The sequence below is a fragment of the Oryctolagus cuniculus genome, chromosome 21 (assembly GCF_051225735.1).
Source record: "Oryctolagus cuniculus isolate XC-2025 breed Fujian yellow rabbit chromosome 21, ASM5122573v1, whole genome shotgun sequence".
NCBI lineage: Eukaryota > Metazoa > Chordata > Mammalia > Lagomorpha > Leporidae > Oryctolagus > Oryctolagus cuniculus.
Window position 1 is genome coordinate 29,723,874 of NC_142887.1, and position 16,076 is coordinate 29,739,949.

The following is a 16,076-nucleotide window of genomic DNA, read 5'->3' on the forward strand; positions in this document are numbered from 1 at the left end:
CATGTGCACATATACACACATGTAACACACAGACACCCATGTGCACGCACACAGAGCACAGTGCCTGTCCCTACAGTCTGAGCAGAAAGTGCCCTGTGGATGCTGCTGAGCTCCAGAAAGGCTGAGCCTCAGTGCTGGGGACAAAGAGCTGAGGCCAACTCTGCTCCTGTCTGTGCTGGAAATTGTTCAGGTCGTTGAGAAAGGATCAAATGAATTCAGGTCAACTTTACTGACTCTGAGAACAAAGAGATAAACATAAAATAGAATTTAAAGGGTCGGCGCTGGTGCGTAGTGGGTAAAGTCACCACCTGCAGTGCAAGCATCCTATATGGGCACCGGTTCTAGTCCCGGCTGCTCCACTTCCAATCAAGCTCTCTGCTATGGCCTGGGAAAGCAGTAGAAGAAGGGCCCCTTGGGTCCCTGAACCCTCGTGGGAGACCTGGAAGAAGCTCCTGGCTCCTGGCTTTGGATAGACTCAACTCCAGCTGTTGTGTCCATTTGGGGAGTGATCCAGCTGATGGAAGACTTTTCTCTCTCTCTGCCTCTACCTCTATTACTCTGCCTTTCAAATAAATAATTTTTTTTTAGAAAGAGGCATTTAAAAATATCATGTAGACCAGAAGAAGGAAAACTCCACAGGGATGCTCTCAGGGACATCCTAGCATACGGATTCTCCTTCTCTCCCAGCTGGTTCTCATTTCAATCGAGCTAAAACACTATGACTCTCAGGTATTTGTCAAGCGCATGATCTGACCCTACCTACAGCAGACACAGGAGAGCTGGGCACCCAGCACCTGGGAGCCACCACAGGCTCTCACATCTGACATGGCTCAGGAACGTTTTTTAAGAGAGAAGGTTTATTGGGGGAACCCAACAGACCGGAGAGAAGGGGCAAAGGAGGGAAAAGAGAGGGAGAGCGTAAGAGAGGGATCACGAGAGAGAGAAGGAGGGAGAGAACAAGGGAGAGAGGGATCAAGACACACACACACACACACACACACACAGAGGACCACGTGTCAGGAACAGGTCCTCTTAACACCTTGATGGGGTAGGTAGGGGAGAAGGAGCAGCGAAAGGGAACTTTGACAACTCCGTGTGCACCTGCTCAGGAAGGGATCTGACTCAGGCTCTGGGAGGTCAGAGGCCTGACCTGTGCTGACCTCGAGTTGCCTAAGCTCAGACTGTGGCCCACAGACTGGGCTCAGGGAGGCAGACAGATCCCCTCTGAGCTCTGCCAGGCCATGAGTGAGGCCAGGACACCGTCAGTGGTGGGTGGTGATGTCGGCCCAGACCATGGCAGCTGCAGGGGAAGGATCAGGCGGGGCTGGGGCGGGGTCTGCAGGGCCCTCCCCCTCACCACTGGGCTGAGCTCTTCTCTGGAAACCCCGGGCTCCTCAGAAGCAGCCTTGAGCCCAGCTGATTTGCATCTGATGCAGCTCTCAGCAGCCTGGGCATGAGAGGCCGAGGAGGAGCCCAGCCCAGCCTGGGCCTCCAGAGCGCCATGGCCAGGACCCCTGTCTTCCTGGGCCCCCACGCTCACTGCACAGGTGCTAATCAGGGCCCCATCCCATTCAGCCCAGAGCTCTGGGACCAGCCTGGCCTCACTCTTGAGCTCAGCAGGGCCCTGTGCTCACCCTATCCGACATAACGCACAGTCTCTACTCCCACCCTCCAGAGATCAGCCCTAGGCTGGGACCAGGACCCTGAGGCTTCACGGAGGCCACAGAATCTGCAATTAGTTTCCCAGTCAGGACTGGATATCTCACATGGAAAATTATTAACTTAAAATGTTCTCAAGTGAAAACAAAATTGCAAAATTCACAGTGTGGATGCCTGATCTAACAAGGGATGGGGGTTTACAGGGCATCCCACAGGGGAAAAGAGACAGAGGCTGGGAGGAGTGCACCAGGATCACAACACAGTGCTCACCTTCCGAGCAGCAGGCGCTGAACCTGCACCTGCACCATAGATGCCGCTGAGCCCCCATCAGCCAGTGTGGAGCCACCAGAGGGCAGCAGAGACCCGGGCTGGGAAGGGAGAAGATTCCAGGGGCATAGAACACTGGCTGGGGGAGGGTGTGGGGTGTGTGTGTGTGGGGCGGGGAGGGCTCAGGGACTAGGACCTCAGACCTACAGGACAAGCTGCTGGTGACTAAATCATTGTCCTTGACACTTTCCTATGAATGTTGCTTTCTCATCACTCAGATCTCACTCCTGTAGAATGTACCTCTTTTTCAGGGCATCTAGAACACAGAGTCCTCTCTCCACGCCACTTACTCATCCCAGGTTAGCTAAAACATTAGAACCCTCAGGTATCTGTCAAGCACAAGAACTGATTCAGGGCACAGCAGACACTGGAGACCTGGCCCAGCCCCTGTGAGCTGCCACTGGCGCTCATAGCAGGAACAACCCTGACCTGGCTCAGGAAATTCAACAACTCCGTGTGCCCCTGCACAGGAAGGGTTTGACTCGGGCTCTGGAAGGTCAGGAGTGTGCCCTGTGCAGACCTCCAGTTGGTCTAAGCTCTGACTGTGCCCTGCAGACTGGGGTCAAGAGAGGCAGACAGATCCCTCTGAGCTCTGCCAGGCAGCCCAGGAGCGAGGACAGGACGCAGTGGTGATGTCAGCACACTCCATGGTAGCAACAGAAGAAGCAGCAGTCAGGGCGAGGGCAAAGGAGACAGGGCTCTCCCCTCTCACCCTGGGCTGAGCCCTGCTCAGGAAACCACAGGCTCCTAGGCAGCAGCCCTGAGCCTGGCTGATTTGCATCTGGGGCAGCTCTCAGCAGCCAGGACATAAGAGGCCGGGGAGGAGCCCAGCCCAGCCTGGCACTCAGGGAACAGCTCAGGGGCGCCTCCGCCATGGCCTGGACCCCTGTCCTCCTGGTCATCCTTGCTCACTGCACAGGTACTGCCCCATGGCCCCGCACCCTGCCTAGCCCGGTGCTCTGGGGCCAGCCTGGCCTCACTCTGAGCTCAGCAGGGCCATGAGGTCGCCCTGTGGGACCAACGACTCCCTGGATGTGTCCAGCCCAGGATGACTGGGGATTCTTCAGAGGGCCCATGATCCTTGAACTCATCTCTCCCTCTCGCTCTCCCTGCAGGCCCTGTGCTCTCCTTCGTGCTGACTCAGCCAGCCTCAGTGCAGGTGAACTTGGGACAGACGGTCTCCCTCACATGCACTGCAGATACACTGAGCAGAAGTTATGCTTCCTGGTACCAGCAGAAGCCAGGCCAGGCCCCTGTGCTGCTCATCTACAGGGATACCAGTCGGCCCTCAGGGGTCCCTGACCGCTTCTCTGGCTCCAGCTCAGGGAACACGGCCACCCTGACCATCAGTGGGGCCCAGGCTGGGGACGAGGCTGACTACTATTGTGCTACAAGCGATGGCAGTGGCAGCAGCTATCAGTGACTCACAGTGGCACAGACAGATGGGGTCAAGGAACAAGAACCTCCCGGTGCAGGCCTGGCTCTCCCTCTCACCACCATTTGAGCAATAACCGTGACCTCAGTCTCAGCTTACTCAGATGGGTTCTCACCACAGCCCCAGCAGCAGGAGAAGCAGTTTAGATTCCACTGGAAGCCCAGCTTCCTGGAGAAAGAGTTCATGGTCAACCCTGGCATCTCCTCACTGCAGTCCAGGCCCTGCTGAGATCCAGGCACAGGGCCAGGGATGGACAAAGTCTGCAGAGAGCCTGGTGCCTGCACGAGACACCTCTCCTCTTCTCCCTTCCTTTCCACACTTCATGTGGCAGGAGAGGCACCCGGTCTCTGATTTCTGTCTCTGAGATCGTGGACTTGAGAGAGACCAAGGCTGTGAGCCCAGGATGGGATGCGCTGATGCTGGCCCAGCTCTGCCTGTCTGAGGCCAGGGACATCGACTCTGCAGGAGAAGCAGGAGTGCACGCAGCTCTCAGGTGTGAGCATGGACCAGAACCTAGCTTTTTTCTTTTTATATTAAGATTTATTTATATATTTGAAAGTCAGAGTCACACAGAGAGAAGAGAGGCAGAAAAAGAGAGGTCTTCCATCCGATGAAGAACCAAGCTTTTTTCAAGGTGCATGGATTCCATTCAAAATGCCAAGGCCTTGATACCCAACTCCTGGAATCTCTCTGGAGATTGGGTAACGGGGTCCACAAGAAACACACGATTTCTGTTCTATCACAGATGCTCTATTCTGTTAAGGCTGCAGGATCCTAGGGCCCAGGCAGCGGGGAGCTGACACCACTGCCACACACATGACATGACTCTTCCTTTGCCCCTCGCTACCTGTGACCCACACAACTCCAGACTCCATGGGGTCCATGCGGGCTTGGAGCCCCCGTCTCCATGGTGGCCGTGCAGGTATCACACCTGTCCTTTATGCTGAAGGGCCCACCTAAGAATGCAGGCAACAACCACACCTCCACGCTGCAGCTCCTGGGGAGGATGAGGCTGTCTAGGAGTGCAGCTGCTCTGCAGTGCAGGCTGAGGCTGTGGGGTCCTCATCCCCTAGCTCAGGGTACCGGGGCTTAGGAGGAACCTGGAGCAGGGAAGTTCCTGGTCTGAGTCTTCTCCACCAGCAGGTAGCAGGAGAGCTGTAGCCTGGAGGGAGGCTGGGCTGTTGTGATGTCATCTGAGGAGGAGGAGCTTGGGAGGCAACAGGTGTCCAAGAATCATCTCTGTGACCTCGGGCAGGTATGCCTGACCCAGCCCCTTGGACTCCCTTGGGATTAATGGGGCCTCTTCTGGGAATGCACTGGAGTGGCCTGTCCCTTGGTGAGCCTGGTCAGGTCCCACTAGGTTGAGACGCACTGGGGACACTGCCCAATGTCAGGGTCTCTAGGAAAGAGCATAGTGTGAGACCATGGACACCAGGGCCTTCCCCATGACAGTGCCTGAGCCACCTGCACACTCTCAGGACCATGTCCCTCTCTGTCCTGCAGGGCTCCCAAGGCTAACCATTTTTCCTGGGTATCTCCAGAGCTCCCCTGACCTCTCCTCCCTGGCTGATTTTTATCACCTGGGCACAGGTGCAGGCTCAGATGGGTGAGAGGACAGGTGGTCCAGGTTCCCAGGTGCAGTGTCTGCAGCTCCTGTAAGGAACTCTGCAGATTTTGGAGGACTCTCCCAGCCGCAGCCGGCCACAGCTCTGACCACGGGGCTGGCCTGGCTGCAGTGACAGAAACATCCCTGAGGGTCCCCTGACCTCCTGCCCATGGCAGGCACCATGACCCTGAGATCTCACCGCGGCCTAGGAGCCTGCAATCGGTCTCCCAGCCAGGACTGGATTTCTCACTATTAAAAATTATTAACCTTAAAGATTCCTGAGAAAAACCAAAATCACAAAACACACGCGTCTGTTATGGGATAAGGGTGAAGGGAGCAAACCCCTCATGGGAAGTGAGACAGAGGCTGTGATGAGTCCACAAGGGCAAGCAGTTGGGGCAGGCATTTTTTGCTGTGGTTAGGATGCCACTCGGGACACAAGAATCCCACGTCTGACTGCCTGTTTGCAGTGCAGACTCCACTCCTCATTCCAGCTTCCTGCTGAGGTGCACCCTGGGAGCCCACAGGTGCTGGCTCAAGGAGTTGAGTCCCTGCCACTCAAGCTGGGGACCCAGCACATGGCTACAGACTGGGCCGGCACTGGTTTTTGTGTGCATTTTTGGATTGAACTAGTGGATGGAAGATTTATCTTGTCTGTCTCCCTCTCAAATAAAATGAAAATTATTAAAATCTTTTAAAAATTAAACACCTAGAATTTTTATTTCAAAAGCATGTGGATGTTTAACAAGCATGTTATCTTATGTGAAAATAAATCTAAATCCTAGAGAAAGGCTATGGCAAGTGCAGTGGGGCAGAAGTGCACTGGGGACCAGGGTGCACCTGCTGCTGAGTAAGGAGCTGACCTTGACCTCTCAGCAGCACCCAGCCCAGCCCATGGCCAGGCTGATGAGAGACATAGCCTGCTGAGGTGGGCCCAGGACACAGTAAGGCCGGGGGTGGTGGGAGGCTGTGGTCCTGTGGTCAGAAGTGCACCTAACTGTGGTCAGGGGCCTCAGAGGTCAAGGAGAATTTCCTGAGCAAAGAGGCAGCTCGGAGGAAGTTCCAGCCCCCTCCTTTCTCTCCATGCCCTGTCTGCCAGCACAGGTGCTTACACTGAGCTGTGCTCTGTGGAGAGTCCCAGGCGAGGGGGAAATTTGCATAAACCCCACCCCTTCCTGCCCCACTGGCCTGAGAGGGAATAAGAGAGGCCTGGGGAGTCCAGCTGTGCTGTGAGCTCTGGAGGCAGCACTGGGTGACTCCACCATGGCCTGGACCCCTCTCCTGCTCCCCCTCCTCACTCTCTGCACAGGTGCAGCCATCATGGCCCTGCAGCCAGGCTCAACCATCAGCCCCTAACCTGGACCTGCCCTGATCCAGGAGCCCAGCCCAAGACTGATCCAGACTGAGCCCCTCTGTGAATGGGTCCTTGCTCTGCTCAGCCCCTCTCTTGGAGGCTGTGTGGCCTCCTATGAGCTGACACAGTTGCCATCAGTGTCAGTGTCCCTGGGACAGATGGCCAGGATCACCTGTGGGGGAGACAGCATAGAAGAATACAGTGTGCAGGGCTGGCACCATGGCTCACTAGGCTAACCCTCCACCTGCGGCGCTGGCACACCGGGTTCTAGTCCCAGTCGGGGTGCCGGATTCTGTCCTGGTTGTTCCTCTTCCAGTCTAGCTCTCTGCTGTGGCCCAGGAGTGCAGTGGAGGATGGCCCAAGTGCTTGGGCCTTGCACCCGCATGGGAGACCAGGAGAAGCCCCTGGCTCCTGCCTTCAGATCAGCGCAGTAGGCCAGCCGCAGCGGCCATTTGGAGGGTGAACCAACGGAGAAAGGAAGACCTTTCTCTCTGTCTCTCTCTCTCTCACTGTCCACTCTGCCTGTCATAAAAAAAATAAAATAAAAAAAGAAGACTACAGTGTGCACTGGTACCAGCAGAAGCCGGGCCTGGCCCCTGTGCTGCTCATCTACAGTAATAGAAACCGGCCCTCAGGGGCCCCTGACCACTTCTCTGGCTCCAACTCGGGGAACACGGCCACCCTGACCATCAGTGGGGCCCAGGCCGGGGATGAGGCTGACTACTACTGCCAGGTGTGGGACAGCAGTGCCATTGCTCTCAGTGACCCAGGCAGACGGGGAAGTGAGACACAAACCCCATCCCTGTCAGTGGCATCTCTCCCTGCAGCCCCAGGAGAACTGGGACAAAGCCCTGAGCAGGTCAGGCTCAGCTCTCTCAGGTCTGAGACCCTCAGGCTGTGTCTACAGAGGCTGGGTCAGCTCTTGTAGCACCAGGGTGCTCTGCTATGGAATGGGTAGGAACTGGGGAAAGAGGACTGAGTGGAAGGACACACAGAGGCACTCTCCTGCTGTGGGCTGTAGGGTCTGGGTCTCCATGTGTGCAGGGACAACTTCCAGCCCAGGGCCTCCACTCAACTCCCAGGGCCCTTAGGATGCCCTGAGCTGCACAAGCCCAGCCCCAATTCCCCATAGCCCCTGGGTCCTGAACAGAAAGGTCCCTGCAGGGGGCGCTGTGCATCTGCTCTTCAGGCTGCCCCTCCCACCCCTCTGCTGGGATTCCCTAGGAGCCACAGCGCTGCCTCCACCTGGGATTGGCCTGGGCCACAGAGCTCCCCAACCTGTGTGCTTTGGGGCAACCTCCCCAACTGAGTCCCAGACAACTCCCGAGTCCACGGAGTCCATGAGGCTCAGCGCCTCCTTCTTGGTGGTGGGGGTGCAGGAACCACACCCGTCCTTTATGCTGAGGGGCCCGCCTCAGAATGCAGGAACAACCACTCCTCCACTCCTCCAGGCTGCTGCTCCTGGGCAGGATGAGGCCCCCTGTGGTCGATTCTCCACTCCCTGAGTGCAGGACTCTCCCAATCTTCCCCAAGTGGCATCGGCTCCATGACCATGATACCACCTGGGTGTTCCGATGTGCAGGTGGAGCACACCACAGGACCGAGTGATGGCAGGGAGAGGAGATAGGAAGCCAGGGGATGGAATGGAGACGTCCACTGACGTCCCCTCCTCCTGAGGGCTCACTGCCCCCACCCCTACGCTCTGAGAGGAAGACACAGCTCAGGGTCTGAATCAGAGGTGCATCCTGTGCACCGGCATTCACTGCCTTCTGACCGACAGCTCTCTCCTCCTGGGTCTCAGACACTGCCAATGCGACCCTGAGCCGAGGGACCTGCAGACTCTGGCTTCCACCCCAGGATCTCCTGGATGCCCAGCCACTCATTTCAGCGGATGCAAAGGGAGGCACACACTTGACTGCTTCAGCTCAGTGACAGTGCCGTTGAAGATGATGAGTGCAGAGGAGGAGGTTTGGGTTTGGCGGATCCAGCACCTGATGAGGTGGTGGAGAAGAATCACATCTCCTGTTTCTGCTCAAGGGCACAGAGGGACATGCAGAAGTCCAGGCTGCACTGGATTTGACCAAGCACAAGGGAATACCCAGGCTGGGGACCCTAGTGTCACATTACATGCACATCAGAATGGTAAAACACATCACCCAGGGCTGGTGCTGTGGCATAGCAGGTAAAGCTGCTGCCTGCAGAGCTGGCATCCCCTATGGGCACTGGTTTATGTTCCAGCTGCTCCACATCCTATCCAGCTCTGATATGGCCTGAGAAAGCAGTAGAAGATGGTCCAAGTGCTTGGGTCCCTGAACCCATGTGAAAGTCCCAGAAGAAGCTCCTGCCTCTTGTGTTGGCTTTGTTTATTTTTAATATTTATTTTATTTATTTGAAAGACAGAGTTACAGAGAGAGGTAGAGACAAAAAGAAAGGTCTTGTATCCACTGGTTCACTCCCCAGATGGCCACAATGGCTGGAGCTGCGCTGATCCGAAGACAGGAGCTTCTTCTGCATCTCCCATGTAGGTGCTTGGGACTTGGGCCATCTTCTACTGCTATTCCAGGCCATAGCAGAGAGTTGGATTGGAAGAGGAGCAGCCAGGACTAGAACCGGTGCTCATATGGGATGCTGGCACTTCAGGCCAGGGTGTTAACTCGCTGGACCACAGCACTGGCCCCCTGTGTATTGGCTTTGGATCGACACAGCTCCAGCCTTTGCAGGCAACTGGGGAGTGAACCAGCAGATGAAAGACCTCTTCATCTGCCTCTCCTTCTCTTTCTGTGTAACTCTAACTTTCAAATAAATAAATAAATCTTAAAAACACACACACACACACATACATCAGACACATGCACAGTGTCAGAACACAAAATAACAAGATGCTATCTGCCAGTCACAACCAAAAGAACGGAAAGGGGATCAAAATGTTGAAAGGCTATTGCTCTCAGAATAGGAGCAGGAAGCATGGTGTTTCTACAGGAGCCTTGAGAAGGAGGAACATGAGTGTATACAAGGTCAGGCATTCAGCCAAGAAGCTGTGTCCTGTAGGAGGCACGGGGTCCCCAGGTCACAGGGAACTGGAGATGTCCAGTCCCAATACAGGCACAGGCTCAGCCAGTGCAGAAGTCCTCGCACCCAAAACTCTGAGAGGTGTGGGAGGAGCAACATGACAGTGACAGCGACATCGGCAATGATGGCTCCAGTGCACGATGGAGCCTAGGGTCAGGCGCGTCCTGTGTGTCCCAAAAAGCAATGCTACCCCACTGGGGTGGGTGGAGCCTCACTCTGGGGCCTGAGCACACAGCAGCCTGTGCTCCTGCAAGGCAGCCCACAGGAGTCCCTGGAGTCAGGGAGCACAGAACTAAGGAAGAGCTAGGTCTTATTCGTTCTCACACAGACAGCCCCCCGGGAAGGGTACAGCACCCCAGGAAGCGCTGATGGACACTGCACCTGCTCTGAGCCCTGCACACCACGGATGCCACCTCTCTGGGCTGGGCTGAGTATGGAGGGGGCACAGCTAGCACAAGCAAGGCTGGACTCCCTGTCCTCACCTCTCAGGGGACAGGGGCTTTGGAGGAACCTGGAGCAGGGAAGCACCTGCTGTGAAGTCAACTGCACCAGCAGGGGGCAGCAGAGCTGCAGGCAGAAGCAGCAGCCATGGGGGAGGATGGGGCTCCCCAGGGGAAGCCTGAGGAGGTGGCCAGTGCCATGGAGCAACAGGTGTCCAAGGTCAGGATTGCGAGTGGAGCTCAGCAATGTCCATCCCATCCCCAGGACATGAAAGGACCCTGTTTCGAGGTCAGGCTCACACAGGAACAGCCCAGGACACGGGCAGGGCAGGAGCCCTGGCACAGCAAGGGCTCCACTGGGAAGTGCACTGGAGGAGCCTGGCACCAGCACTCAGCATGGTCAGGTCCTATGGGTGAGACTCACCTGGGAGCCCCTCCATGGTCCAGGGCACCAGGAGGGAGCACAGAGTGAGACCCCAGGGCTCCCAGGGCCTGCCTCCTTCTCCCAGGATCTATGCCTCAGCCTGCTGCCCACTCTCAGGGCCATGAAGCTCACTGGCCAGCAGGGGTACTGGGCTGATTTCTCTGCCCTGGGCACTTCCAGAGCCACCCTTACCCCCTGCTCCATTGCCTCTCTCTCCACCTGCAGCCCATCTGCCCTGAGGGATGCAGCCCTGGGCACAGGTGCAGTCTCAGGTTGGGGAGAGGACAGGTGGAGCTGGTCCCTGGGTACAGCACCCACAGCTCCTGTAGGGGACTCTGCAGAGGGAGGGAGACTCTATGTGCTTCTGGCCACAACTCTGACCACACAATTGGCCTGGCTGCAGTCACAGGATCATCCCTTAGGGACCCCTGACCTCCTACCCTTCAGAGCTCTGCCCCGGGCAAAGACCATGACCTTGATGTTCACACAGAGGTTATAATCCCTGCAGTTGGTTTCCCTGTCAGGACTAGGTCTCTCACCTTTGGAAATATTTAATGTAAAATCCCCGAGAGAATGGGGATGGAGCTGTGGTGCAGCAGGCTGAGCCACCATCTGCAACACAGCACGCCATGGGGATGCCAGTTCCAGGCCTGGCTGCTCCACTTCTGATCCAGCTCCCTGCCTGTGCACCTGGGGAAGCAGTGGAAGATGGCCCGGCTGCTTGGACCCCATCCACCAATGTGGGAGACCCAGGCGGAGCTCCAGGTTCCTTGCTTTGGCCTGGCCCAGCACCAGTCATTGCAGGCATTTGGGGTTAAACCAGCTAACAGAAGACTCTGTCTCTCACCTCTCTTATTCTTCTTTTCATAACTCTGCTTTTCAAATAAATACATATTTAAAATGTGAAAATTAAATTAAATGTTCCTGAGAGGAAACCATCACAAATTCCCAGCATCTGTCGCTGGTCTAACATTAATGGGGGTGCAGTCACAGAAGGGGGCAAACCCCACGAGGAAATGAGACTAGAAGCCGTGAGGAGACCACAGAAGCAGTGGGGCAGGAATTTGGGGCAGTGGTTAGGATGCCACCTGGGCCACAGGCAATCCATATCTGATAGGCTGAGTCGAGTGCCGATATCGCTTCTGATCCCAGCTTTCTGCTACTGCACTCGTGGGGCACATCTGGGAGCAGCAGGTGATGACTCAAGTGTGTGGGTCCCTGCCTCTCCTGTAGGAGACAGAGGAATTTGCATAAACGCCACCACCCCCTGCCCCACTGGCCTGAGAGGAAATAAGAGAGGCCTGGGGAGCCCAGCTGTGCTGTGAGCTCTGGAGGCAGCGCTGGGCGACTCCACCATGGCCTGGACCCCTCTCCTGCTCCCCCTCCTCACTCTCTGCACAGGTGCGTCCACCATGGCCCTGCCCCCAGCTTCCAATCAAGGGACCTGGCCTGTACCTGCTGCAAACCTGACTTCAGCCTCAGAGCAACTCTTTGGGATTGGATCCCTGGTCTTCAAATCCCCACTCTTTCTCTCTCTTGCAGGCTGTGTGGCCTCCTATGAGCTGACACAGCTGCCATCAGTGTCAGTGTCCTTGGGACAGACGGCCAGGATCACCTGTGGGGGAGACAGCATTGAAAGTTATGCTGTGAGCTGGTACCAGCAGAAGCCAGGACTGGCCCCTGTGCTGCTCATCTACAGGGATAGCAAGTGGCCCTCAGGGATCCCTGACCGCTTCTCTGGCTCCAACTCGGGGAACACGGCCACCCTGACCATCAGCAGGGCCCAGGCGGGGGACGAGGCTGACTATTACTGCCAGGTGTTTAACAGTGGTTTTGGAGCTCACAGTGACACAAACAGGGAAGTGAGCCACAAACCACATCCCCATCAGGGCTGCACTCTCCTTGCAGCTCTAGGGGGACTGGGGACAAAGACATGAGCAGGTCAGTTCAGGTCACCCATTTCTGAGACCCCCAGGTAGGCTCTGCAGAGACTTGGTCAGCACTGGGGTCAGTGACAGCAGCACCAGGCTTCCTGCTGTGGTCTGAGTGAGAAGTGGGGGGGAAAGGCCCTGAATGGAATGGCACACAGAGGAGACACCCATTGCTGATATGTGGCCTGGGTCTCCATGTGTGTGGGGTCTGCTCCCAGCCCAGGGCCTCCACTCACTCCCAGGGCTCCTACAGGGTGCCCTGAGTTGCCCAGGTGCAGCCCCAGCTTCCATGGCCCCTGGGTCCTGAACACAGAAGTTTCCTGCTGGGGGTGCTGGATATCTACTCTGCAGAGCTGCCCCTCCCATCCTTGTTGCTGGGATTCCTTGCTGGAAGCCACAGTGCTGCCAGCACCTGGGATCGACCTGGGCTGCAGAATCCACCCCACCCAGAGTGAGGCTCAGGTCCAGGACCCACCTGAGACCAAGGTGCCAAGTCCCTGTCTCAGGGGAGAATGACCTAAAAGGGCCTCCCAGCTGTGGCCTCTAGTGTAGCCACATGCAGGCACACAGGTGTCCTCTCTCACTTCTCAGAGATTACCTTCCAATGGGTTTCTGGGCGCAGTGCCTCCCCTTAGATTCTTACTCCTGGGACATTCCAAAATGCAGGCTGCATACAGGGAAAGGAATGGAAATGAGAGGTGGTTGGGCAAAGACAGTTCTCAGGAGCCTGTGTCCTTCTTGTGGACTGATGAACAGGGAAGGCGTGAAATAAACACCCGAGGTTAAGGAATGGACCCCAAAGATAACTGAGAGCAATTATGCATGGGAGCCATACATGCAAACTGTCACATGCAGGTAAATAGACATGCAAACACATACACACAGAGACACACACAAACACAGGCAAACACACACAAAGGAAACAAACACACACTTGTAAATACACACAAACAGAAATGCACATACTTGCAAACACACACTAGCAAACATACACACACACACGCAGACACTCAGACACACATGGAAACACACGAAAACACAGTGAAATGCAAACACACACACAAACACAGGCAAACACACACAAAGGAAAAAACACACACTTGTAAATACACACATAGAAATACACATACATGCCCCACTCAGGTCCAGCGCCCTGCTAAGGGCCTGGGCAAAGCGGAGGAAGGTGGCCCACGTGCTTGGGTCCCTGGACCCACGTGGGAGACCCCAAGGGAGCTCCTGGCTCCCTGCTTCAGCTCGGCCCAGGCCTGTTAGGGCCACTTAGGGAGTGACCAGCGGATAGAAGATGGCTCTGTGTCTAACTCTGCCTTTCGAATAAACATGTCTTAGAAGTGAAGTAGAAATCGAAGCTTCATGACTGTTACGTCTCGCCCCTTCCACTTCTCCAGACACTAGCAAACATACACACACATGCAGACACTCAGACACACATGGAAACACATATGCAAACAATCACAGAAACACACACATGCAAACACACCCAAAAGCAAACACACCCAAAAGCAAACACACACACAAGCAAACACTCAGATACACACATGCAAACACTCACACATGCAAGCATTCAAACACATATGCAAACACTCACACATATACACATACACAAGGCACACTGCACCTGTTCCTATGCTCAGAGTGTTGAGAGCCTCATGGAAGGCATCGGAGTCACCAGTCAGAGGAGCCTGCTCAGTACTGGGGAAACTCAGCCACAGGTTCAAGTCTGCTCACGTCCCCTGCAGTCAAGGGCAAGAGCTCAGAGGGACCAAACTGCATCCAAGCAACTTTGCTGAACCAACAATGAAGAGAAACACAGGGACAAATTGAAAACCGCCACAGGCCCCATGAGGACAAGCTCACACTGCAGACATTCATTCAAAATTGCTACAGAACAGCAGGACACTCTGAGCCACGGCAAAGCAGAACAGGGGATCCACGCACTGCGGCCCCTGAATGTGCAGATTCCACCCTTCTAGACCTGGACAGGAAAACAGTGCCGGCACCCGCAGCCCCAGAGAGCTGATTCCTATGTCACACGGAGAAATGGAAGAGATAACATTGAACTATTAGAATTTCTGCCAAGGACACCTGGAAAGCCTGAGACAAGGTAGTCTACGCAATTGATGCATCAGAGTCTGGTTCCCACCAGCCCAACACTGGCTGCTGTGTGTATCTTTGGAGTAAACCAGTGGATGACAGATCTATCTCTGTCTTTCTGCCTTTCAAATAAAATGAAAATAATTTAAAATTTTCAAAAAATAAAATTCCTATGATCTTTTAAAACCACATGTGGGAGACACCAAGATAGCAGAATAGGGAGAGGGAGGGAGCTTACTGATCTAGTTTAGGGGCGGATAGTTTTAAAAAAAACATGGAGAGTGCAATCTCAGGGAAGAGTTAGGGAGAAAATGGCAGAAGAAACTCCATGCAAATGAGAGGGACACTGTGGATCTACGTAGAAAGTGTGGACATGCACAACTCAGGACCCCAGCAGCTGAGAGCCTCAGCACCAGCTTTGGAGAGTGAGGTGAGACCAGACTGCAGCAGTCCAAGCCACAGGCGATAAAGCTGTGGGAAGAGCCCAGCATGAGTCCTGCTTAGAGCCCTGCAGGGGACAGTATTTCTGTCAACCTAGAAAGGAAAATAAGGGGCTCGTTTCTCTCTCCCTGACCACCTGGCACTGGCATCCTGTAACTAGCCGAGACATTTTGGACATATGTGACTGCTGCACCAGCTTGTGTTCATGCCCAGCAACTAGCAGAGAGAAGACACCAAAGTTTGGTTGGGAGAACTGCCAGGGATCTGGGTACTTGGGACTGTGAAAACACTGGCTGCGTGTGAGGGTACAGGGTGTGGCTGGGTCTTTGGACAGTCGCTCCTCACACTTGGGGCTCCCTGAATCCCTGGTGAGGATCACTGCTGCGCGATCCATGCTCACACTGCTTGGTCCTCTGTGCGGTTCTTGTGGCAGCGCAAATGAATATTATACCCACTGGGGCTGGCAACCAGGCATTGGTCAGCTTGGAGGAGAGGAGGTGAGTGTGAGACTATGCCAAAAGAGCAGATTAAAACTCCCCTCTGATAAAAAATATTAAAATAAGAGGAGATTTACCATGCCCAATTTGAGTGTCACCTTAGACACTCCCCTCACCTTGAGCACTGAATGAGCTCCCTGGCCACACCCAGCACTACCCCTGGGTATTGACTGAAAGAGCAGACACTCCACCGACCCACAGAGGCATAGCATCTCCACAAACGCTTAAAAATAAATGCACCAATTCAGGAAACAAGAAAACATGACACCTCCAAAGGAACACAACAACACTTTGATATTAGTGAAAAAGAAGAGATTGAAGAAATGCTGGAAATAGAGTTCAAAAAATTGACTGTGGGATTACTTCGAAGTAGTCAGAGGGGCTGGCGCTGTGGCATAGCATGTAAAGCCGCTGCCTGCAGTGCTGGCATCCCATATGGATGCCAGTTCCAGTCCTGGCTGCTCCACTTCTGATCCAGCTCTCTGCTATGGTCTAGGAAGAAGGTGGCCAAAGTCCTTGGGCCCCTGCACCTGTGTGGGAGACCGGAAGAAGCTCCTGGCTCCAGGCTTCAGACTGGCTCGGTGCCAGCTGTTGCAGCCACTTGGGGAGTGAACCAGAGAAAGGAAGATTTTTCTTTCTCTCTGCCTCTGCCTCTCTGCAACTCTGCCTTTCAAATAAATAAATAAATAAATAAATATTTAAAAAAAAAAAGGGTCTCAGAGGCAAAGGCAGATGTCCAGACCTGAGAAGCAGCTCTGAGGAAGCTGGGATTCTCCTCTTC

At 55.0% G+C, this 16,076-nt stretch overlaps 1 protein-coding gene across 14 annotated transcripts in view; it reads left to right on the forward strand.

Moving 5' to 3' along the window:
- The window catches only part of LOC108178662 (Ig lambda chain C region-like), a 362,049-nt gene that overhangs the window by 307,023 nt on the left and 38,950 nt on the right, over positions 1–16,076 (forward strand). Inside the window, exons 1-2 of one of the 14 annotated variants that reach the window (XM_089323442.1) lie at positions 2,771–2,905; positions 3,102–3,405. The exons of 12 other annotated variants lie outside the window; for them this stretch is intronic. In XM_089323442.1, coding sequence (XP_089179568.1) covers positions 2,860–2,905; positions 3,102–3,405 — 350 coding nt within the window. In that variant the 5' untranslated portion in view covers positions 2,771–2,859. Of the gene's footprint in view, positions 1–2,770; positions 2,906–3,101; positions 3,406–16,076 lie in introns of those variants that run through there. One more of the 14 variants, XM_089323443.1, reaches the window with a different exon arrangement.